Source organism: Leuciscus leuciscus (assembly GCF_965113295.1).
Source record: "Leuciscus leuciscus genome assembly, chromosome: 6".
Taxonomy (NCBI): Eukaryota; Metazoa; Chordata; class Actinopteri; order Cypriniformes; family Leuciscidae; genus Leuciscus; species Leuciscus leuciscus.
The window spans coordinates 11,569,310-11,593,172 of record NC_138730.1 but is presented as its reverse complement, the minus strand read 5'-3'; the positions used below and the strand labels follow the sequence as shown (position 1 = coordinate 11,593,172).

The 23,863-nt window shown below is 43.7% G+C and overlaps 1 protein-coding gene across 1 annotated transcript in view; it reads right to left on the bottom strand.

The window, feature by feature from the left end:
* Window positions 1-2,694: 2,694 nt before the first annotated feature.
* LOC309501617 (uncharacterized protein) overlaps window positions 2,695-23,863 on the bottom strand; it is a 68,879-nt gene continuing 47,710 nt past the window's right edge. Inside the window, exon 5 of the mRNA XM_082173755.1 lies at window positions 2,695-2,715. Within this exon, the coding sequence (XP_082029881.1) occupies window positions 2,710-2,715 (6 nt within the window). The 3' untranslated portion in view covers window positions 2,695-2,709. The remainder of the gene's footprint in view (window positions 2,716-23,863) is intronic.

Here is a 23,863-nt window from a genome sequence, read left to right as displayed (position 1 = left end):
CAATTATTTATGTTCATGTTGCATATGTAGCTTCGTGTACAGTATATATTGTGTATGCTATTATGCTATTATGCTATTTGTGTGTATATTTGGAAAAGCACAATACACTTTTTTTGTATTTTACATGTTTTTTCTTTACAGTATTACAGTAAATGCCTAAAAATACTTGCAAGGATAAATTATAAATTAAAAGGACATATTAAGAGGAATTTAGAGCAAACTATTATTTCTTGGTTAGGCTTTTTATTCTACTAAGGGAGACTGGGTGTTACCTCAAGTCAAAGGGCATGAACTACCCCTTCCCCCACATAGCTGCTGTCTACTGTTACAGAACTTAGGGTACCTTAAGCCCCACCTCTTTTTGACACCTCTCACTCCAAAGTTCACTAACAACAACCAGGGCAGAGACAAGTAGATAGAGAAGCCATTTTTGAAGATGACCTCCAGAAAAAGGAGCAATATTTGGCTTCACTTTGATGTGGCTGGACCCCAGAAAGCAAAGTGCAAGCTTTGCAACAATATTTCGTCAGGCCAAGGAGGAACAACTTCAAATTTCAGAAGACATCTTCAAACAAAACATCCAAGTGAATTGCTTGTGCAAGTAAGGCAAGAATCTACAGAAACTGCATCAGCCTCAGGTAGTAGTGCTTCTGCGGCTGCTGTCTCCTCTGTTACTGCCTCTACTGCATCCTCATCTGGCACCAGTGTCCAAAGGACGAGACAAAGTCAGATGACAAGCTTTGTGAGAACACCAATTGGCCCTGTCAGACAAAGCAAAGTGGATGAGGAGTTAGTTAAAATGATTGGATTTACAACCTTTTTCAATCATCAGTGACACTGGATTTAGAAGATTCTTGAAGGCAATTTGATTCATCATACATTTTACCGAACCGAAAGACTATATCAAACACTCTGATGCCACAGCTCTACGGCAGAATTAAAGAAGAGGTGAAAGTGAAAGTCAGCAATGCCTCTGCTGTGTGTCTGACGACTGATACCTGGACGTCACGGACAACTACAAGTTTTATGGCAGTCACTTGTCATTTTATCGATGAAAATTTTACCCTTTCATCACCTCTTCTTGACTGCTTTTCATTCACTGACTGACAAACTGCTGACAACCTGGCAGCCAAACTTAAAAAGATTTGTGAAGAGTGGGGAATCACAAACAAAGTGGTTGCTTGTGTTACTGACAATGCCAGCAGCATGGAAGCAGCTATCCGGAGAGCTGAATGGAAGCACTTGCCATGCTTTGCCCACACACTGAATCTGATTGTGAGGGAAAGCTTAAAACACATTCAAGTGACAGTGACAAAAGTCAAGAGTGTTGTTGAGTATGTCAACAGAAGCACTGTTGCAACAGAAAGACTAAAGGCAACAAAAACAAATGGTCCTTGAAGAGCTGAGGCTCAAGCAGGATGTAATTACAAGATGGAACTCCACGTATTACATGCTAAAAAGATTTTGGCTGCAGAAGGAAGCAACCATTGCTACAATTGCACTGGTAAACCCCGACCTTCCAACCCTGACACTCGAAGAATGGGACATGATTAAGGATGTTTGTGAGATTTTGAAGCCCTTTGAAGAAGTCACTGTTGAAATTAGTGGTGAAAGGTATGTATAATTTAATTTAACATAGAACTGCTTCCACTAGTGAAATATTTGAAATAAGTGTATGATTTTGTCATATTTCATTCCTCTTTTTTTTCCTTCTCATAAACAATGATAATTGCAGATGGTTTTTGGTGGCTCGTTTTATGTGGCAATTTTCTAAGAACAACACAATGAGACTAATGAACATATCAGCATCGTTATTTTTAACAACTTAAATAAACTTAAAAAAATGAATCATTCTTATGTGCTTATCACAAATTTTCAAAGCCCAAATTTCAGTGTCCAATAACCTCCAAAGGGCAAAACCAAGGACATAATGAATGCTATTTTTACCTGCCTGTCACAAAGTTGTCAAAGTGCTAAAGAAATCACAGACAACAAGACAATCAAATTTGTCATAAAGTGCCAAAGAAATCACAGAACAAATGTTTATAACATAACACTGAATAACAATGTAATCACAGCCGCAAGTGTAAAGTGAAATATTAGAGTGTACTATTAAATCTAGCAACACTATAACTGCAGGAAGAGTGTTCATAAGAATTAAGAAATATAAGCTAAGGATGTTCCTCAGAGTTTTTGAAGAAAAAACAAATCCATGAGGATTATTTTTCAAAAGTAAGTGGCAGGTTCTTTTTAAGGAACAGAAGCATCTCTGCATGTTCAGCAACAAGTCTGCTTCTGCTTTCATTCAGAATGTGTGACACGGAGCTAAATAATCTTTCACTTTCCACGCTACTGCAAAGGGCTGAAAGATATTTTTGTGCCATTTGAGCCAGAGCCGGAAATCGCAGATTATTAACTGCCCAGTACTTGAAGGGTTTGTCTGACCGATGCACAGTGGTCTCTCCAAGGTATGCTTCCAGCTGTATGGTAACAGCTGTTGGAGATCTGCTCGTAGACGTAGATGCATCTGCAATTTCTTCAAAAACACTGTCCAGAATGCTACCTGGCTGGTCACTGGAGGCCTTTTGACAGCTGGTTCTCTGTGCTCCTCAGCTGTGGCTGTCTCTCCAACAGATGTTTTTTTGCAGCTCCAGTACCACCATTTCGTTGACCTGCCTTGCAGTGTCTGTGTTGGAGATGAATCGATCTTTATACCTAAAAAAACAAACAAAAAACAATGACAATTTAGTATAAGAGAAAAAAAAAAACTCTTGCATTTTGGAATTTAAATTGAATAGATTACCCCAACATTTATTAATTTTTTTATTCTATCATTATGATGAAATTATTTAATATAAAAACGTAATAGTATAATAATGAATGATATATACATTTAATAAAAAAAAAGGAAACTTATTTATTATAATTTAAATTATTTAAAAAAATGTTTTACCTTGGATCGAGTAACGTTGCGATGCAGTAAAGCGGGTTTTGTTCAATGTTGGAGAAGCGCTTCTGCAAAGCAGCAAGCAAAGTGCTCTTCATCGTTTTGATACCTTGGTCCTCATCCATATGTTTCAATAACAGTCTCTGTAGCACAGTCAAGTCAAGTCAAGTTAAGTTTATTTGTATAGCGCTTTTCACAATACAGATTGTATCAAAGCAGCTTCACAGTATTAAATTAAAATAATACAACAAAGTTTGTTTCAAGAGGAATTTATTGATTGATAAAATTAAATTAAATATCCCCAAAATATCCCCAACTGAGCAAGCCAAAGGCAACAGTGGCAAGGAACCGAAAAACTCCATCAAGTGACCTAATGGTGTCCTAAAACTCCATCAGGTGACCTAATGGAGAAAAAAAACCTTGGGAGAACCCAGGCTCAGTCGGGGGCCAGTTCTCCTCTGGCATTTATGAGCTAGAGGCCGGATTGTAGTTTGAACTGTAGGATTATATGAATGCCTGGCTGAAGAGATGCGACTTTAATCTAGTTTTAAACTGGGAGAGCGAGTCTGAGCAACGAACAGTATCAGGAAGACTATTCCAGAGTTTTGGAGCCAAATGTGAAAATGCTCTCCCTCCTTTGGTGGTTCTGGATATCCTAGGTATGACCAAAAGCCTTGAATTTAGTGATCTTAAAGAGCGCGATGGATTATAGGGTGATAGAAGATCCGTTAAATAGACTGGAGCTAAGCCGTTTAGGGCTTTATAAGTCAGTAGCAATACCTTGTAATTAATACGGAACTTTATAGGTAACCAATGCAGTGATGATAAAATCGGTGTTATATGATCATATTTTCTTGATCTCGTAAGAACTCTAGCGGCGGCATTTTGGACTAACTGTAGCTTGTTTATTGAGGATGCAGCTAATAAAGCATTACAGTAATCCAGTCTCGAGGTCATGAATGCATGAACTAACTTTTCTGCATCAGAAACTGATAGCATATTACGTAGCTTAGCAATGTTTCTAAGGTGGAAAAAGGCTGTTTTTGTAACATATGAAATATGATTTTCAAAAGACAGGTTGCAATCGAGTATAACACCCAGGTCTTTTACTGTAGAGGATAAAGTAACAGGACATCCTATGATGTTAAAGTTGTATTGTGCGAGGTTTTGTGGGCGGTTTTTTGAACCGATAAGTATTACCTCTGTCTTGTCTGGATTTAATAAAAGAAAATTACGCGTCATCCAATCTTTTATATCTTTAACACACTCTGTCAATTTGGAAAATTTAGCGTTTTCATCCGGCCGTGATGAAATATATATTTGAGTGTCATCAGCATAACAATGGAAACTAATTCCATGTTTCCTTATAATATTTCCAAGTGGCATCATATATATTGAAAATAACAGAGGGCCTAATACAGATCCCTGCGGCACTCCATTGTTTACTGGAGTTATGATCGATTTTTCTCCATTTAAATAGACAAAATGGTAGCGGTCAGATAGGTATGATTTGAACCAGCTTAGTGCTTGTCCTTGAACACCAGTATAATTTTGTAGTCGATCTAAGAGTAATGTATGATCTATAGTATCGAACGCAGCACTAAGATCAAGTAAAACTAGTATTGATATACAGCCTTGGTCAGAAGCTAAAAGTAAATCATTTGTGATTTTAACGAGCGCAGTTCTCTTACGAGAGGTACTCTCGTACTGCGTAATATCTTACGCTAGGGGAAATCTCTTTTCCGCGAGATACTGAAGCCAAAAAATTATCCTTAATTTTGAAATAATGTAAAACGCGTTGCGGCAGCATGCAGACATAGGCGAGACAGCTCGCGCGCCTATTGGCTGCCCTGCGGCAACTGCAGCAGCCTATCGATAAGGCCCTATCGTGACGTCATCACCAATGGGGGCGCTTCGCGCCCCATACGTCACGTCCCGCCGAAACGGGCGTGGCCTGGGGCTATAAATATAGCATCGAAAGGCTAGCTTACCGATTTTTCATCTCTTCAGCGGAGCTCACGCATCGCTGGATCCAGAGAGAAGAAGCCGCGCCGTGGAAACAGCATTTCAGCGGGACGAGTTCGGTACCTGGAGTCGCTGGCCGCGCCGCCTTCAACCACCGTTCCTGCTACGCTATCCGGCGTTATATCCTTTCATTGCTTGTGTGTGTTCGCCGCCGCGACTCACACTCCCTTTCTAAAAGAGCAGAGCGTCTTTTTCAAGATGTCTCGTCCATCCTGTGGCTCGTGCCGAGCCCCACTCAGCGACGGGGACCGCCATGTCATCTGCGTTTCCTGCCTGGGTGAAGGACATGCGGCTCTAGCGCTCGCTGACGGCGGATGCCCTCACTGCGAGCTTATGCCTATGGCGACTCTGAGGACTCGCATGGCAACTTTCCACGAGCCTGCACCCCCCGCTTCGACGCCGCGCCGTAAAAAGCGCCGTGCTCAGCGGATCCCTGAGCCTCCCACCGAGAAAAGCTCGCCGGTGCGCCTGCCAGCTTCGCCGTCTGCTTCTCTCGAGTCTCTCACTCCCGGACAGTGGCCGCCGCTGGCCGCCGCTTCCGCCGGAGATGACAAGGAAGAAGCGGCAGTTTTCGAGGAGGACAACTGCTCTATCCTGGCTTCGGACAGCGAGGATTGGGCGAGCTCTGTGGACCTCGCCCCTTCTTCTGCCCGCGAGTCGTCAGGAAAACGGGCCAGCATTGAAGCTGAGCTGATGCGTCTGCTCACACAGGCCACAGAGAGCCTCGGCCTCGAGTGGTCCGCGCCCGCCGAGCCTACACGCAACCGTCTGGACGGCTGTTTTCTGCAAGGGGACCGCGTTTCCACGCCCTCAAGACCCGCCCCGTTTCTTCCTGAGCTTCATGAAGAACTGGCAAAGTCTTGGAGCGCCCCTTTTTCAGCCAGGCTACGTTCCTCTGCTTCGGCGGCATTCTCCGTGGTGGACGGTGCCAAAGACAGAGGATACCTCGCTCTCCCTCTAGTGGAGGAGGCGGTAGCAGCCCATCTTTGCCCGCCCTCTGCTGGACGGCGGACTAAGACGGCGCTACCTTCAAAAGCCTGCCGCGCTACTTCCACCCTGCACAGTCGCGCTTACACCGCCGCTGGGCAGGCTGCATCAGCGCTACACACTATGGCCACTCTCCAGATCTTCCAAGCTAACCTTCTCCGAAAGCTGGACGAGGAAGGCACGGAAGCAATCAACGTGGCGGATTTAAGGAGCGCTACGGACCTCGCACTCCGCGCTACGAAATCCGCTGCACAGGCCATAGGGCGGAACATGGCCTCTCTCACCGTTGCTGAGAGACACCTCTGGCTGACGCTTTCAGAAATGCCGGACTCGGAGCGCTCTGTGTTCCTCGACGCCCCCGTTTCTGCTACTGGCCTCTTTGGATCGTCCGTCAAAGATTTCGCAGACAGATTCGCTGAGGTACAAAAGACGTCGCAGGCCATGAAGCACTTTTTGCCAAAGCGCTCTAGCTCCGCATCAGGCCGCTCTAAACAGCCGTCTGCTCGCAGCTCGCAGCCACCGCCCCCCGCCGCCGCTTCACAGCGTCGACAGGCCCGGGACCAGAGACCACGCTCTCGCTCTGCCGGCCGCCGCCCCCCACAGCGTGGGACTCGGCCGAAGGTTGAGATGAAGCCCGAGGCCTCAAAGTCTTCCTAGCCAGCTTAGGAAAACGACGGTGTTCAAGCCCCGCTGCGGCCGGGTTTCCACCAAAACTTCCCGCTCGTCCAGTTCCATTACATGCGACTGTTCCAGTGTACTCTGCAGTAAACAAGTCGGTTGCATTACCCGCTTGCCTGTACACAAACGCCGTTTTCACGGCGACCCAGATAAATCCTGTAAAGAGCGTATTTTCTGGTATTCCGGCCACGGCCGACGGTGTTATGAGTGTAGTAAAAATGCCCACTGCCCAGTGCCCATTCCTACACACAGACACAGCCCGCCCCACAGGGCTCGCGCACATAAAATCGACTCATGTCGATTGCGCACAGAATGTAGTGAACGTGCCCACGTCCCAGTGCCCACAAACACTACACGCTGCATGTCTCTTGGTTTCTGTAAAAACGAAACCAACACACATACAACCGACTCAGGTCGATGGTGTTTTCAGTGCAAATGTGCCCGCTGTCCTGCGCCCACATTCACTCACAGACATGACGAATCCCTCGGTTTCCCCCACGCTCGCCGTCTCTCAGCTACCTGCCGTGAGAGAGCCGAGCGCGGGCGAACCGCCCGCTGTGATCAAAACACTCCCCGCCTCGAGCGCTGCAAATGCGGTGTCTATAATACAGCATACCGAAGCTCCCCGGTCGCCACTATGTCACGACCAGAGCTCCAATCTCATTCAACCCTTAGCTATGCACGCACATGCGTGGGCAAAGCTTCCCGGTGTATCAGAATGGGTGCTGAACATTATAAAAAGAGGCTATTCGCTACAGTTCGCTCGACGTCCCCGCCGTTGTGCGGTGCGAGTCGAAACCACGGTAGAAAAGGAAGTAGCAAGTGTACTTCGTACCGAAATTGCGAAGCTGTTGAGCAAAGGGGCAATAGAGCCTTTATCTCAAGCTCAGAGCGAAGGGGGGCTATACAGCAGATATTTTCTGGTTCCGAAAAAAGACGGGGGTCTCAGACCCATTCTAGATCTAAGACAACTGAACGTAGCGCTTTCAAAACGCAGGTTCAGAATGCTCACAACCAAGAAAATCCTCGCGCAAATTCGCCACGGGGACTGGTTTGTGTCAATAGATCTGAAAGACGCGTATTTCCAAATACAAATAGCGTCACGTCACAGGCGATTTCTGAGATTCGCCTTCGAGGGCCAGGCTTATCAATACACAGTCCTACCGTTTGGCCTGTCCCTAGCACCCCGTACATTCACGAAGTGCATGGACGCAGCCCTCGCTCCCCTGAAACTTCGGGGAATGCGAGTTTTGAACTACTTGGACGATTGGCTGGTTCTAGCTCAGTCACATACGGAGCTCATAGAACACAGAACCATTTTACTCGAACATCTCGAGAATCTGGGTCTCAAAGTCAACTGGGCGAAAAGTTCACTGTCTCCCAGTCAGAGAATATCTTTCCTGGGCACAGAACTGGACTCGCTGTCAATGACAGCTCAAATATCGCTACAGCGCAGATTGACTATTCAGCGCATGACAGAAACCTTCCGCCGCGGCACTATAGTCCCGCTAAAGAAGTTTCAAAGGATGCTCGGTCTCATGGCAGCAGCATCCACAGTTCTCCAGCTGGGTCTGCTTCGCATGCGCCCACTGCAGTTCTGGCTACAAGCGCAAGTACCGCGTCGAGCATGGACTTCAGGTCTCTTTCGTCTCAAGGTCGATCAGGAATGCGTCTCAGCACTGATACCCTGGAGAGCGACCGACTGGTACCAGTCAGGTGTAAGCCTGGGGACTTCCTCGAGTGTGAAGGTGGTGTCCACGGACGCCTCCACCTCGGGATGGGGAGCACTGCTCGAGGGCAGACCGTTTTTTGGCCAGTGGTCAGAACGGGAAAAGCTTCTGCACATAAACTGCCTGGAAATGATGGCAGTCGACAACGCGCTGAGGCGCTTTCGTCCCCAAATAGCAGGACACCACGTCTTGGTCCGCTCGGACAACATGTCAGTGGTAGCCTACATAAATCGCCAGGGAGGCATCACATCCCGAAACCTATACAGGTTAGCGAAACGCCTCCTGGTATGGGCTCAGCACAATTTGCGCTCGCTCAGAGCAGCGCATGTGCCTGGCCACCTGAATGTGGGACCAGACAGACTGTCCAGGAACAATGTTCCAGCAGGAGAATGGTCACTGCATCCGCAGACAGTCCAACTGCTGTGGCAGACATTCGGCAGAGCAAAGATAGACCTGTTTGCGTCTCAAGAAAACGCTCACTGCCCGGAATTTTTCTCAAAGAGCAGGGATGCGCTGGCCCACGTCTGGCCCCGCTGCCCGCTCTATGCCTTTCCCCCCATCACGCTCCTACCTCAGGTATTAGAGCGGATCAGGGAAAGCAGATGCTCAGTGTTACTGGTTGCTCCGTTCTGGAAGAACCAGGCTTGGTTCCCAGTTCTTATGCAGCTGACGAGCACTGCCCCATGGCCAATACCAGTGAGGAGGGACCTCCTCTCTCAAGCCAGGGGCTCGATCTGGCATCCTCGCCCGGAGCTTTGGTCCCTACATGCGTGGGCCATCAACGGGTACCCTCTGATATCCCAGAGGGAGTGTTAAACACGATCATGCAGGCTAGAGCTCCCTCTACGAGACGGCTCTATTCCTCAAAATGGTCAGTGTTCTCCAGCTGGTGCACAGCACGCGGCTTTTCACCCCTGGACTGTGGAGTGACGGAGGTTCTCTCCTTCCTACAAGAGCTACTGGATGAAGGCAGAGCCCCATCCACGCTCAAAGTCTATGTGGCGGCTATAGCAGCGTTTTCCAAACCAACGCTTGGTCAGTCACTAGGAAGGAACGATCTGGTCATTCGGTTCCTTAGAGGAGCTAAGAGGTTAAATCCTCCCAGACCTCCCTCAGTCCCCATATGGGACCTTTCTACGGTCTTGGAGGCCATGAAGGGTGCCCCATTTGAGCCTATCCAGTCAGTAGATATCAAACACTTGTCTTTCAAAACGGTGTTTCTTCTGGCTCTCGCTTCAGTGAAGCGCATAGGGGACTTACAAGCGCTCTCAGTGAGCGCGACGTGTATGGAGTTTGGGCCAAATGACTCGAAAGTCATACTCAAACCAAGGCAAGGGTACGTCCCTAAATCCCTCAATACACCGTTCAGGGCCCAGGTAATTTCCCTGTCTGCCCTGCCGGTCTCTAACGAGGAGAAGGACGCCAGCTTCCTTTGCCCGGTCAGGGCGCTAAGGGCTTATGTGTCCCGCACGTCTGTTTTCAGACAGACGGAGCAGCTCTTTGTTTCACTCTACGGACGTTCTAAGGGACTCGCCGTTTCGAAACAGAGCCTATCCAGATGGATAGTCGATGCTATAGCGCTGGCTTACACCTCTAAGGGCTTGCAGTGCCCATTGGGTGTCAGAGCGCACTCCACGAGAGGCGTGGCCTCGTCGTGGGCTTGGTCTAGTGGGATTGCCTTGCAAGATATCTGTATGGCGGCAGGCTGGGCCTCCCCGTCTACATTTATAAGGTTTTATAACCTAGAGGTTCCCGCTCTGCAAGCTAAGCTGCTTTCAGTCTAGAAATCGGTACTGTCTGCCCCGAGTACGTCCGGCCCAGAATACCAAAATAGCGCGAGCAACGCTCGTTTAGATCGCGCAGCTTTATGGGCAATGTGTAAGACCCACTATATTCATCAGTCCAGGCCGGGGTCGCCCTGACTGAGTAAATACCATCACTATAACTGTTCTTATAGGATGCTGCATTACAGGAATGATGCTATTCTAGCCACTCTTCCTGGGCTCTCTGTGAGTCACTTATGATCATGTACTACATGAGCCCGGGCACCTGCCCTTGGGACTTTGGTGCTGGATCATAGCATGCACGGCGTTTTACACTGTTTCCCCTAGCGTAAGATATTACGCAGTACGAGAGTACCTCTCGTAAGAGAACGTACTCGGTTACTAACGTAACCTCGGTTCTCTCTAGAGAGGAAACGAGTACTGCGTATCTTGCCGTGCCTGCGCACGCTCCGGTTCGCTCCGGCGATGAAAAACCGGTAAGCTAGCCTTTCGATGCTATATTTATAGCCCCAGGCCACGCCCGTTTCGGCGGGACGTGACGTATGGGGCGCGAAGCGCCCCCATTGGTGATGACGTCACGATAGGGCCTTATCGATAGGCTGCTGCAGTTGCCGCAGGGCAGCCAATAGGCGCGCGAGCTGTCTCGCCTATGTCTGCATGCTGCCGCAACGCGTTTTACATTATTTCAAAATTAAGGATAATTTTTTGGCTTCAGTATCTCGCGGAAAAGAGATTTCCCCTAGCGTAAGATATTACGCAGTACTCGTTTCCTCTCTAGAGAGAACCGAGGTTACGTTAGTAACCGAGTACGTTTCAGTGCTATGATGCGGTCTGAATCCAGACTGAAACTTTTCATAGATCTCATTTTGTTGCAAGAAAGAGCCAAGTTGAGCGGACACCACTTTTTCTAATATTTTAGACATAAATAGAAGATGTGAAATGGGTCTATAATTTGCTAGATTATTATGATCTAATTGTGGTTTCTTAATGAGAGGTTTTATAACTGCCAGTTTAAATGTTCTTGGAACATGACCTAAAGATAAAGACGAGTTAATAATATTGAGGAGAGGCTCTTCCACTACAGGTAACACTTCTTTCAGTAGTTTAGTTGGTATAGGATCTAATAAACATGTTGTTGTTTTAGACGAAGTGATACGTTTATTTAACTCTTTTTGTTCTATAGTTGTAAAGCACTGTAATTGTTCTTGCGGGGTGATAATTGAAGCTGAATTATAAGGCGCGATTGAAGATTGAACGTTTACAATTGTGGTTCTGATGCTTTCTATTTTCTCAGTGAAGAAGTTCATGAAATCATTACTACTGAACTGTAACGGGATGTTTTGTTCGGGTGACGTCTGTTTATTTGTTAGTTTAGCCACGGTGTTAAATAAAAACCTTGGATTGTTTTGGTTGTTTTCTATTAGTTTGCGGAGGTGCTGGCCGCTTTTAGGGCCTTTTTATAACGTGACATACTGTTTTTCCACGCGATTCTAAAGACCTCTAAATTAGTTTGTTTCCATTTACGCTCTAAAATACGGGTTTCTCTCTTTAAAACATGCGTAGTATTGTTATACCATGGTGCTTTATTTTTCTCTCTGACCTTTTTTAATTTAATAGGTGCAACCACATCCAATGTTCTAGAGAGAATGGTGCTCATAGTGCTAGTTAGTTCTTCTAGTTCATCTGTTTGTTTGGGTTCAGGCAGCAGCTGAGACAGATTAGATAAGCAATTTGAGAAATTATCTATGGTGGATGGGAGGATTGTTCTGCCTGGTTGATAACGCGACGCCGCATGACATATTACAGCAGTACGTAATATGCAAGTTACCATGTAGTGATCAGTGACTTCATCACTTTGTGGAATGATATCTATATCGGTTGGATCGGTTCCATGTGATATAATTAAATCGAGTGTATGATTAAGACGATGTGTTGGTCCGGTGACGTTTTGCTTGACCCCAAATGAATTTAATAAATCTGTAAACGCAGCTCCTAACGCATCATTTGGATTATCTACGTGTATGTTAAAATCTCCAACAATTAGTGCTTTATCGACATTGACTAATAGGTCTGAGAGAAAATCTGCAAACTCTTTTAGGAAATCAGCAGGCCCTGGCGGTCTATATACGGTAGCCAAGGCTAGAGATAATAGGGATGTTTTTCTAACATCTAAGAGCGTAACATTTAGTACAAGTACTTCAAATGAAATAAACTTATAACCCGTTTTCTGGGTAACATTTAGAATATCTTTATAAATGGTTGCAACACCTCCGCCACGACCAATCAGACGGGGCTCATGCTTATAACAGTATCCAGGAGGAGTAGACTCATTAATACCTAAATAATAATTTGGTTTAAGCCAGGTTTCAGTAAGGCAAAGTACATCGAAGCTATTATCTGTGACTATTTCATTTACAATAACTGCCTTAGGTGTGAGTGATCTAATGTTTAGAAGACCTAGCTTTAGAAATAGTTTTTGTTTACTAATAGCAACATTTTCTGTTTTAATAACAATTAGATTTTTCCTAGATCCTGCATTAGATTTATTATTTGATCTCACTAAACGAGGAATAGACACGGTTTCTATGCAATGTTCTACACTAGTATTTATATCAGTTGAATTGGTGCAGCAGAGACTATGATTTGAACTTAATTGAACCTAATTACACAGTAACAGCAGGAATTACATCTGAGGCTAAAGCATCTGAAGAACTCACTTGACGAGTCATTTCTTCAAAGGGAGCCAAGACATTTAGCATCTTCTCCATAATATTCCACTGGTTTGCTGTTAGTGTTGCAGGGAGCTCGTTTTCAGACACATACACACCAATGGCCCGTTTCTGCTCAATCAAAGACTGCACCATATAGAAGGTGCTATTCCACCGAGTCTGCACGTCTTGTTGGAGTCTTTTAATGGGCTGACCGAGCTGTATCCGGATGTCCTGAAGCCGAGAGTATGCCAGGTTGGAATGTTTAAAGTGGCCGACTATTTTGCGCCCGACTCCAACGGCATCAGCAATGCTGCGCTGTGATAGCAGACCCTCCGTGACAGCCAGCTGCAGCGTATGTGCCACACACGGAAGACTAGAAACTCCGGCCTCCTCCATGCCCTTTACCATGTTTCTGGCATTGTCACGGACCACAACATGTACAGAACTTTTGGAAATTTTCCAAGTCGCAAGCATTTCCTCAAATATGCTCGCGATCGCTTGACCGGTGTGCGAACCTCGGAATTGTTTTGCATGGAGCATGATTTGTTGTAGATTGAAATCTATCCATTGTGCCGTTAAGCTGATGAGAGACACTGGATTTACACTACAACTCCATATGTCAGTGGTAAAGCTAATCGCTTTTATGTCATGCAACAAGCTGGTGATGTGCTTTTTCACGTCATCATGTATCTGTGGTAATACGACCTCTGTGACATAGCGGCGACTAATTTAACGATCTGAAACGCAAGTGTCAAGCGCAAAGCGCAAGTGACTTTGTGGGCGGATCTCGGCGCTGTTGCTATTTTCCCGGCGGGATAAATGACTCTTGCGCCAGGCGCAAATCTAAAATGGGTTGGTCTGAAGTAGCTTCATTATTCATAGGTGTGGTTTGGGCGTAACGTGAAATAAACCAATCAGAGCGTCATCTCACATTCCCTTTAAGGGCAGACGCGCTTTTTCCATAGCGGATTGCTATTGTAACGGCGGATTTGCCAGACGCACGCCAGGAGCGGTTCACAGCCAAGGAGAGCAACGCTCTCGTCACGGCCGTAAAAGAGAAGTTACATTGAAATGGAGAAACCCACCCAAATTAACTTCGGTTAAACAGGCGTATGATAATTTGGGTAAATGTGTAAGCTAGATGTATGCTTTTATAATAAATTGTCTATCTATCTATCTATCTATCTATCTATCTATCGTAATAATGTATGATTTGCAAAAATGAAAACTGCTGCTTCTGTGTAGATGAGAGAATCAAAGTGTATGCGCGTTGTGCACACGCTACATTGATTATGGCCAAGCATGCGCACTTAAAATAGCATATGAATAACATGTGCAACGCGCCACTGACTTTAAACTATTTTTTCCTGGTTAGTGGCGCAATTGTTTTCTAAACCAGCAAAATAGCATGAGGGAACGTTTGCGCCGGAACACGCCTCCTTTTTTGCGCTGAACCGCCCCTGGGAGCGCAAGTTCATTCCCTAGTTAAGCGACGTGCTTCTGTGGAGGGAAAAGTGCGCTTTGCGCGGGTGCAAAATAGGAATGATACATGCGTCGGTGTACAAAGTCAATTGCGCTGGGTGCAAGATAGGGCCCTAAGAGTCATTCAGGATACAAAATAAACTATGAAAAATCCTTAGCTTTTCCGCTTGGCGATAGAATAAGTTCATTAAGCTATCACCCTTTTAAAGTGACCACAAAAGGATTTAAATATCTTGGTATATATTTTAGTGCAGATCTTTCAAAGTTGATAAAACATAATCTTGTACCTGTAATAGCAAAAATAAAAACTGATCTTCTAAGATGAACTAATCGTTCACTATCTCTATTGGACCGCATAGCCATAATCAAAATGAATGTTCTCCCTCGCCTGTTGTATGTTATCCAAATGCTACCTATTTATATTCCATCCAAAATGTTTACAAAAATACACAGTGCGGTAGGAGTATTTGTGTGGAATAACAAAAGGCCAAGGATGGAACTTCGAAAGCTTCAACTACCAATCAAAAAAGGAGGACTTGGCATCCACCAAGATTAAGAAAAATTATATATTGAAAAATATCTGTAGATCTCTTAGTGCTGTAAATATTTCGGGCTTGACAAATATTCATTGTTGGCTCCCATTGCTAATAATCCAGATTTTAAACATACCTGTATCGATGCTGGTTTTAATGAGTGGAGAGAAGCTGGTATCATAAGAATATTAGATGTTTATGCAGACAATACTCTTTCCAACAATTACAATATGAGTTTAATATTTCTCAAGCCCACTTCTTTCGATATTTACAAATGAGAAGTTACCTTAGTTCTATTGAATACTATAAACAAAGTGGGGTTTAAAAAAATTGGGATTAAAGTGCCACTGGATCCCAGATTGTGTATCCTTGGTGTAAACAATTGTGTGCCGGAAACAAAAACAATGTCCATAATGTTGTATGCTGCTCGCCTTTCCATACTTCATGTTTGGATTAAAGAATACTCTCCTACTTTAACTCTTTGGTGTGAAAAACTCTTGTCACTGTTACCATACAAAAGACAGCATAATGTACTGGATGGAACTCTGGATACTTTTGCAAATGACTGGTCTCCCCTTAAAGACTATTTTGGACGTGAATGGCAAGCAATAACATGTATTAATATGGATTGAAAACAAGATGTGTACATTTATTGGATGTACAACCCACTGAACAACCTGACAACCCACTGAAGCCGAAACATCATTATGTCAGTCATTATCCTGAGATCATTATCCAGTTTGGGCCACTTATTCGCCTATGGACTTTAAGATTCGAGAGCAAACACACATATTTTAAGCAGTGTTTGAGAAAATTGCGCAACTTTAAGAATCCATGTTCTACTCTTGCAGAGAGACATCAGCTTCTGCAGGCCTTTCTGAGTGCTGGTACCTTCTTCCCTCCTGTGTTTCAGTGGAGAGGGGCACACAGTTTTTCTCAGATGACTACAATGATGTAATCATAGAAGCAGTTGCACATCACAATTTTGAGTCCACAAACACTCTGATAGCCAATGAAGTGACTGTGAAGGGGACAAAATACAGAAAGAACATTGTGATTGATGATGATGATGAGGGGCTTGTTACTGGAAAAATCAAAGTGGTTCTCGTTCATAAGGATTCAGCAGTATATTTTATTGCTGAAAAGTATCATGCCCTGCGTATTCCTGACATGGGTGTTTACAGCCTCACACTGATGCAGAGAAGCTACTGTTGTATTAATCAGGAGAATCTGCTAGATTACTATCCCTTGCATGAGTACACTGTCCATGGCACACCACTGATAATTCTTCACCATTCTGTCCCTCTAGTCCAGAATGATGGTGAACATGAGTGAAGAAATCAAAGAGATCATCTGCAAGACCTTGCCAAATCTGTCTGAAGACACCCAGTGGCAAATAATATCGAAACTTCAGAGCTCCGTCAAAAGAAGACTTAAAATATGTACAACAGGAAGACATTGCTGATCTGTTACCTGTTATCCAGCGCAGAAAACTTTTGATGCATTCAAATTAGGTAATGTATGGTTAATTTAGTGTGGCATTCTCTTGTTATATTCTCTTGTTTATTCTTGTTTATTCAGTTGTGGAATTTCTTTTTTCTAAAACTACATAATGCGCCTTTAAACTTTTCAAATATGCCTAATATAACGAGAGTTAAGTTGACTTTTGGCCAAAATGTCTGCAGTGACTCTGATATAGCTTATTAGTTATGTGTAGGCCTGTCGCGATAGTCAATGAATCGCACGATAAAAAAAAATTCTCTCGATAATTTTTCCGGCCGCGATAATTTCCATTTGCATGCTTGTTTGTTATCCTCGTCTCTCTATCTCTACCAAACAGACTGAATGACAACTCTTGTTTCCTTAGCGTAGGAGAAGTAAACCCTCTTGTCAGTTGCATGGTCTTTTGTGTGGGGAGGCGGCGCTTGTCAGTCACATGGACTTTGTGTGGGAAGGCGGGAGTGCTTGAGGCGACTGACGAGAAGAGCGAGAAGACGAGACGCTAGTTGTGAGTTGGAGGATATGGAATTGGTTTCAAAGCCAAACGCGACAGCTGCAGTGTGGGAGCACTTCAGATTCAAACCGAATGACCGTGGTGAACCACTTAACCTGAGCGAGCTGGTATGTCGCATTTGTTGTAAAACAGTAGCAACTAAAAGCGGTAACACAACAAACATACACATGCACCTAAAACACAATCATCCGTTGCAGTTTTCCCAGCTGGGAAAAAAAACAACTACAACAGACTTCCGTCTTCCCGACAGTGCACCATCACTGGGGCGTTTAGTTGATAAACAAAGTACAAACAGGACAGTGCAAACTGGTGTGCACTCACCGACAGTGTAGTTCGCTTAATTGCTAAAGAGATGCTGCCCTTTAGTATCGTCGCAAAGCCGGCATTTCGACGAATGCTGCAAACATTTGACAGCCAGTATGAATTGCCTGGGAGAACATACGTGTCACAAACGGCAATTCCACAACTGTACAACAGCATTAAAGATGACATACTAAAGGAGATCAAAGACATCCAATTTTTCTCTGCCACTACGGATATGTGGTCAAGTTCAAACATGACCCCCTATATGAGCTTGACTATACACTATATAAGTGCTGCTGACTGGAGCCTGCACTCCAAGTGTTTAGAGACAAGGTATGTCCCAGATAACCATACTGCTGACACCCTTGGAGAAAACCTGAAGTCTGGTGTAGCAGACTGGGGACTGGATGAGCACAAACTAGTTTGCATCACTAAAGATAATGGTGCTAACATTGTTGCTGCAATAAGGGATCTTGGCTGGCCATGGCTCAATTGCTTTGGTCACAACCTCCATCTCGCTGTGCCCCATGGTCTGGACAGCAACAAAGATCGGACAGCGCGTGCCATAGACTCTGTAAAGGTATGGTCAACGCATTCAACCTGAGCTGGCTTAAGAGGAGAGACCTGAGGAAGGCACAGAGTGAGGCTAATCTCCCCCAACACAGTCTAATACTGCAGAGTGGTGTTTAATTCATTGATAGTTGAATTTGCAACATAAAATATTTAAAGAGTTTTTATTTTTATAGTAGCCTGTAGAATAACCCAGTATCTAATCTTTTAGTATGAGGAATGCTCATTTCGGTTAAAGGGATACTTCAGGATTTAGCATTAAGCTTTGTATTAGTAGAAAACCTGTAGTATTTTCGAATTACCGTGCTTTCCACCCTCATATCCCCCTGAGAGGAGAGATTTATGTATTTTTTGTCTGGAAAAAATCCTCCAATGACGCAAAAATCGCCATTTTGCGTCATCGGAGGATTTTTTGGCCAGAGGCTAAAGACTACAGCCAGTAGGAGGGGCTGTCCCGCATATTTTCAACCCGCCCATAGGAGGTGGGATCTCACTCACAGAATGTACACAGTGTCTGCCGTCTTTCTTTGGAAGCTAAGCTAGCAGGCTCTTGTTCTGTGGAGAAAGCTAAGTATTAGGAGAAAGCTGAGTAGTAGGGGTTACCATCCTCTTTTTCCCGGACATGTCCGGCCGTCGAGATCGTCCAAAATGTCCGGGATTCGGCTTTTGCTTTCTGCAGTCGCCATTCATTGTTTACATGCACAATTTTTGTTTCAATCTAACTGAATTCATTCCGATTGGTTTATCTGACTGTAGTGTTTACATGAACACTAAACAAGTGATCGGTTGATGTGCGTTTTAACATTGCTAAAAAAAATCCCGCTCCTCCGTGAGAGATACGAGACCAGAGCGTCTCACAGACTTTGACTGGAGCGCGTCCTGCTCATCGGTAATCACGCCACCGGCCTCGCGCCGTTCTCCCGCGGCCCTCAGCCTCGTCCTGCTCGCTACAGTAAACATAATTAATGGCGACTGTAGAACGCAAAAGCCAAATCCCGGACATTTTGGGCGATTGTGAAATCCCGGGCAGACTCTTCACGGAGCCTCACTAATAGCATTGTTGTTTAACTGCGCGCTCTCTTACCGGTAGGCGTGGCTTGGGAGTGGCCTCCTAGGGCAGCGAAGCAAGTGCATTCTGGGAGTTGTTGTCTTTCATCCACATAAGCCAAAAGTACATTTTCTGTCTTTTCTCAGTCTAGAAAGCACCAAATTCTAAAATAATTTCACATTTCTTCTACATAAATGACCCATTTTAAATACACATCTTTCCAGAGGTGAAGTATCCCTTTAATTTTCCCGACCGACAACCGCCGCTCGTTATCCGATTATTAGTCGTTAACTGATAAGATTATAATATTGAATTGGCATTAAGTAAAAAATAAAATTGACGTGTGTCTGTGACCCGTTAAAAATAAAAATCCCGGGTTTATTTTAACGTGCAAACATGCAGAACAGATCAACAACAGAACCTGGATTCACATAAAATTTTCACACACCTGCAGCATTTCTGACAGTGACAACAGAAAAAAATTTAATAATAATAATAATATAAATAAAAAACATAAGATAGGCCTACAATAAATATATTTTATTAACTTCAATAATTAACAAATTATGACGACAAAAAGAAAACACTGAATCATTTTGAAGCTTTGAAAAAAAACGGCCTTTTTTTTTTCCATCAGACTAAGTTTTTTCGTCAAATAAAAATAGCAGGCCTACCTTAATCCACAGCTTGTCTAGTTTTTATTTAAAAAATGTAACATGTCATGATTTGGGGTTGGTCCGTAGCCTGTGGACAGCCTGTGGACAGCCTGCGGCAGAAAACACCCTCTCCGATGGCACAGATGTCCCGGGAAATACAGAACGTCTCACTAGAGTGGCCAGCTTTGGGAAGCGCCTTTCATTTGCTTGTGGATGTTTGCGTCACAAGTGATATTGCATTGTACTTGCACTACTGCTTTATTTTAATACCGTATTTTAATAGCATATTTTGCAAGTAACTTCGTTGCCCTTTCTGTCGAAATGGGCCCATATAGTAGCCTACTTTTTGCTCGCTTCATTTGGCTTGCTCAGCTAAATATGTCTGTAGGCGTGTGGTTGCACGTGTCAACGTGCCCAGTGAGTTTACAAATATAATAATAAATGTTATTATATTTGGTATAATAATTGATGCATGGTATATATATATATATATATATTGGTATATATATATATTGGTATATATATATATATTGGTATATATATAAATATATATATATATATATATATATATATATATATATATATATATATATATATATATATTACCATGCAGCAAAAAAAAAAAAAAAACTTTAACTGATAGTATTAATCGGTCAAAATGTTTACTTTCGTTTAACGGTTAAACGGTCAATATGAGCATTAATAAAAATAATGGACATGTAAAAAGAAGTTATTTTGTTTAAGAATGTTGATATAGACAAACTAATGAACAAGAACAATATTATCTTTCACACAGGATGTTGTCACACGATGTGACAGAAGATGGTAGCGAGGGTGCTGGAGCAACTCCCAGCCATAAGACGTGTCCTGGTTGAAGACAAAAAACATAGCCACCTCAACCCAACCTGGCAGGATGTTTCTGTGTTGGAGTCCATCAATGCAGCAATGAAACCACTGGCTGACTTCACAGACATCCTCTCAGGGGAAAAATACGTCACGGTGTCCTCGGTTAAGCCTGTGTTGGAACTGATTAAAGACGACCTTCTCTCTCCAGGCCCTGATGACACTGCACTGACAGCCAGTATTAAACAAAACATGTGCAGGGTACTGACTGAAAAATACAGCTCACCTGCGATCAATGTCCTCCTTAGAAAGGCCACCATCTTGGATCCAAGGTATCGTGGCAGCATGGAGGAGGCAGGTGCATTGGATGATGTCAAACATCAGCTTGTGCAAGAGCTACTGGACTTAGGACCAGAAGAAAGTGGAGAAGGTACAAGTGGTGAGAGCTGCAGTAAAGCCGCTGGAGGAAACGAGGATGAACCTACTGCTGCCGCACTCACCAAGAAGAAGAGGCTGAGTGACCTTCTTCAAAACAGAAGAGCTCGTAATCTCAGTCAGGCCCAGGCTGCATTTCCAAAAAGAGTGCAGGCTGATGCAGAGCTGACTAAGTTCCTCCAAGAGGATGCAATTGATGCATCTTGTGATCCCTTGGTGTGGTGGCATGACAATCAAAGAAGATATCCTTTGATGGCCAAGTTGGCCCAAAAATACATGTGCAATTGTGCTACAAGCACCAGCTCTGAGAGAATGTTTAGCACATCTGGCAACATTGCTACTCCTCAGAGATCCTGCCTTAAGCCACACAAAGTCAACATGTTGGTATTTCTTGCTCGGAATCTGCCATAAAATCTCTATCTCTCTCTCTCGTCCTTGGTGTACATAGACTGCAATTCACTTTTGCTTTATTTGAACAAAGCTTTATGCTGGATAAATTATTTTTCAAAAGTTTTTTGCATATGGCTTGTTGAGGCTTTTTTTGTTTGTTTGTTTGTTTGTTTGTTTGTTTACAAAGGTAATGGGCAGTTTTGCCTGCAATGGAATGTATGTCTGAGCCTAATGTTTAATATTTTTTGAAGTGCAATTTTGTTTACATCCATTTTATTTATTGTTTTTGGTATTTATTCAAGTGCATTTTTTGTTAACAGAGACTGAGAGTCCATTGCTTTTATTGTTTTTGGTTGTTTTGTTCATTGTTATTGTGGATATTTAAAATGTTTTCCATTTTCAGTGTTAAATAGTCTATAGAAATAAAAGTTTATTGAACTTTGAAAGGTGTACCTGCATTATTATGCCATTATCATTATTTTAGATGAAAATGGTCTCAGATCGACAATATTATCGTTTATCGCAATCATTTCTTGGACAATTTATCGTTGAGCAAAATTTGTTATCGTGACAGGCCTAGTTATGTGCCCTAATTCTTTTGTTGTTTGTTTGTTTTTTGTTTGTTTTTTAGAAACCGAGACAGTTACATTGGATTTTCAAGTCATTCCAACTTCGTCACCACTGAGTAGTGATTGGTCGGTGTCTGGGTCTTCAGCACCAACATTATGCACTCCGCCTAATTCTAGCTCATCTCAGCTATCGGCCATTTCATCATGTTCAAGACAGGCAAGAAACAGCGAGCCAAGCAACAGACCTTCCACATCTCAGATACTGAAAACATGTCCAGAAACATTCCAGGTCCTTTGGGAACAAATGCCACAGGAAATTCGTTCTGCAATTGCAGATGGCAAGAGACCTAAACCAGTGGAGTGACGCCAGATGGTACGAGTACTTGCGGATGAAATGAGAAGGTATGAAGCTAACCCCACAGTGCCTAACTGTGGTTTGAAATATCATCAGGCAGTACCCAAAGAGTTTTGCTGATGGGTCACTTCTGTGTGGAGGTTATACATCACTTTTGATTCAAGTGAAAAACCGCATTGAGAATGTGAACCTTGACGGAAGCTTCTTATGCCACTGATCCACTACAGGCAAGAGGGGTCCAACTGACACATATGGATGTACACGATTTCAGCCAGAGCTACCCCCAGAAGAAACTGATGACACAGTGGAGCAGCACCACCAGAGACTGGAGGAGATTTACAGACAGGAGGGTGCAGGTGGAGCAGAAAGAGCAGAAGTTAAAAATCTAATAGAGCTCACATTCTCTCTACAACGTCACCACATAAATACACTTCCACCACCTGACATTGAAGATGTGAAAAGCAAATGGCCTTTTCTTTTCACGCCAGTACATTGCTCACAGACATCAGTGTGCTTTGTAGCTTGGAACTCAGTATGGAGGAATGTGGAAGAGCCATCACAGAATACTTCAGGGGCAAACCTACCAACAAAGATGTCAAGGATATCCTCTCTAATGGTGAAGATAATGAGATGGCACTTCGTTTTGTTCAGCTGCTCATGGCACACTTTGGAGAGGACCTAACCGGGCTGATCCTTCTTACAGATGTAAGTTTTATTTTTTATTTCTAACCCTGTTTTAAAGGGTGACTCCACCAGTCTTAAGTGTCCAGACACCTAATGTGTGTACTAGTTTTGGGGAGTACTACTACAAATGTGAAAACAGTAGTGTAAATTATTTTGTGGCTCAGAGGAAGCTGCATGTAAGCTGATAAATTACTTCCATGTTGTCACACAGTTGCTAAATTGCATTAAATTCTTAATAACATAAAGTAGGTGCAAGGTTTTAAAAAGTATTTCACTTGTCTTCTTTGCCCTACTATGCCACCGTCATCACCGAAAAAAAAAAACAGAAAAAAAAACATTGGCCTGCACAAGTGTGCACGTTGTGTCTAATTACATGGATTCATTGATTCTAATGACATGGATTGTGTCTAAAGACATGTGTCTTACATGGATTCAAGGTTTTCTAAACAAAACTTTCTCAAAAGATGGAGCAAATCCGACCTTTCGCAAGTTGGGGAGCGCAATGTTCCATGACAAATAATAACATTCCATTTGTATTGACTATTAGGCCTATATGCGAGAGTACCTGTGTAATGTCTTGTAGCCTATAATTTGAATTTCATTTTACTAAAGCATAAAATACAGGCGCATGACTCATGAGAAAGCCCCAAAAGCAGGACCTCAGTTTTTAATTGCACGTGCTTAACACAATTCTCTCACGTGGTTGCGCAGCCGACAATTGCGCGTAAGTAGATAAGCTACTATTCCATCGAAACATGGCAGAGAGGGCTAACTTGGTGGCAAAGCCAAATGTCACGTCGCCAATATAGGCACATTTTGGCTTTGAACCAGACGAAAAAGGACTTCCAGCCAATTTGAGTGAGCCCATTTGTAGAATTTGCCACAAAAATATACATGTAGTGTGACCCGCCTTCTGGTGGAGGAAAAGTTGCCATTTAACTTAGTCGAGAAGCCAGCCTTTAAGGCGATGCTACAGGCCTTCGACAAACAATATGTCCCCCCTGACAGAAAATACTTTTCAAAAAAGGCAGTACCAGAGAAGTATGTGAAAATGAAGGACAGTTTGACTCGCGAGTTAAAGGAGATATATCATGCTTTTAAATTGTTCCTTTTTACATA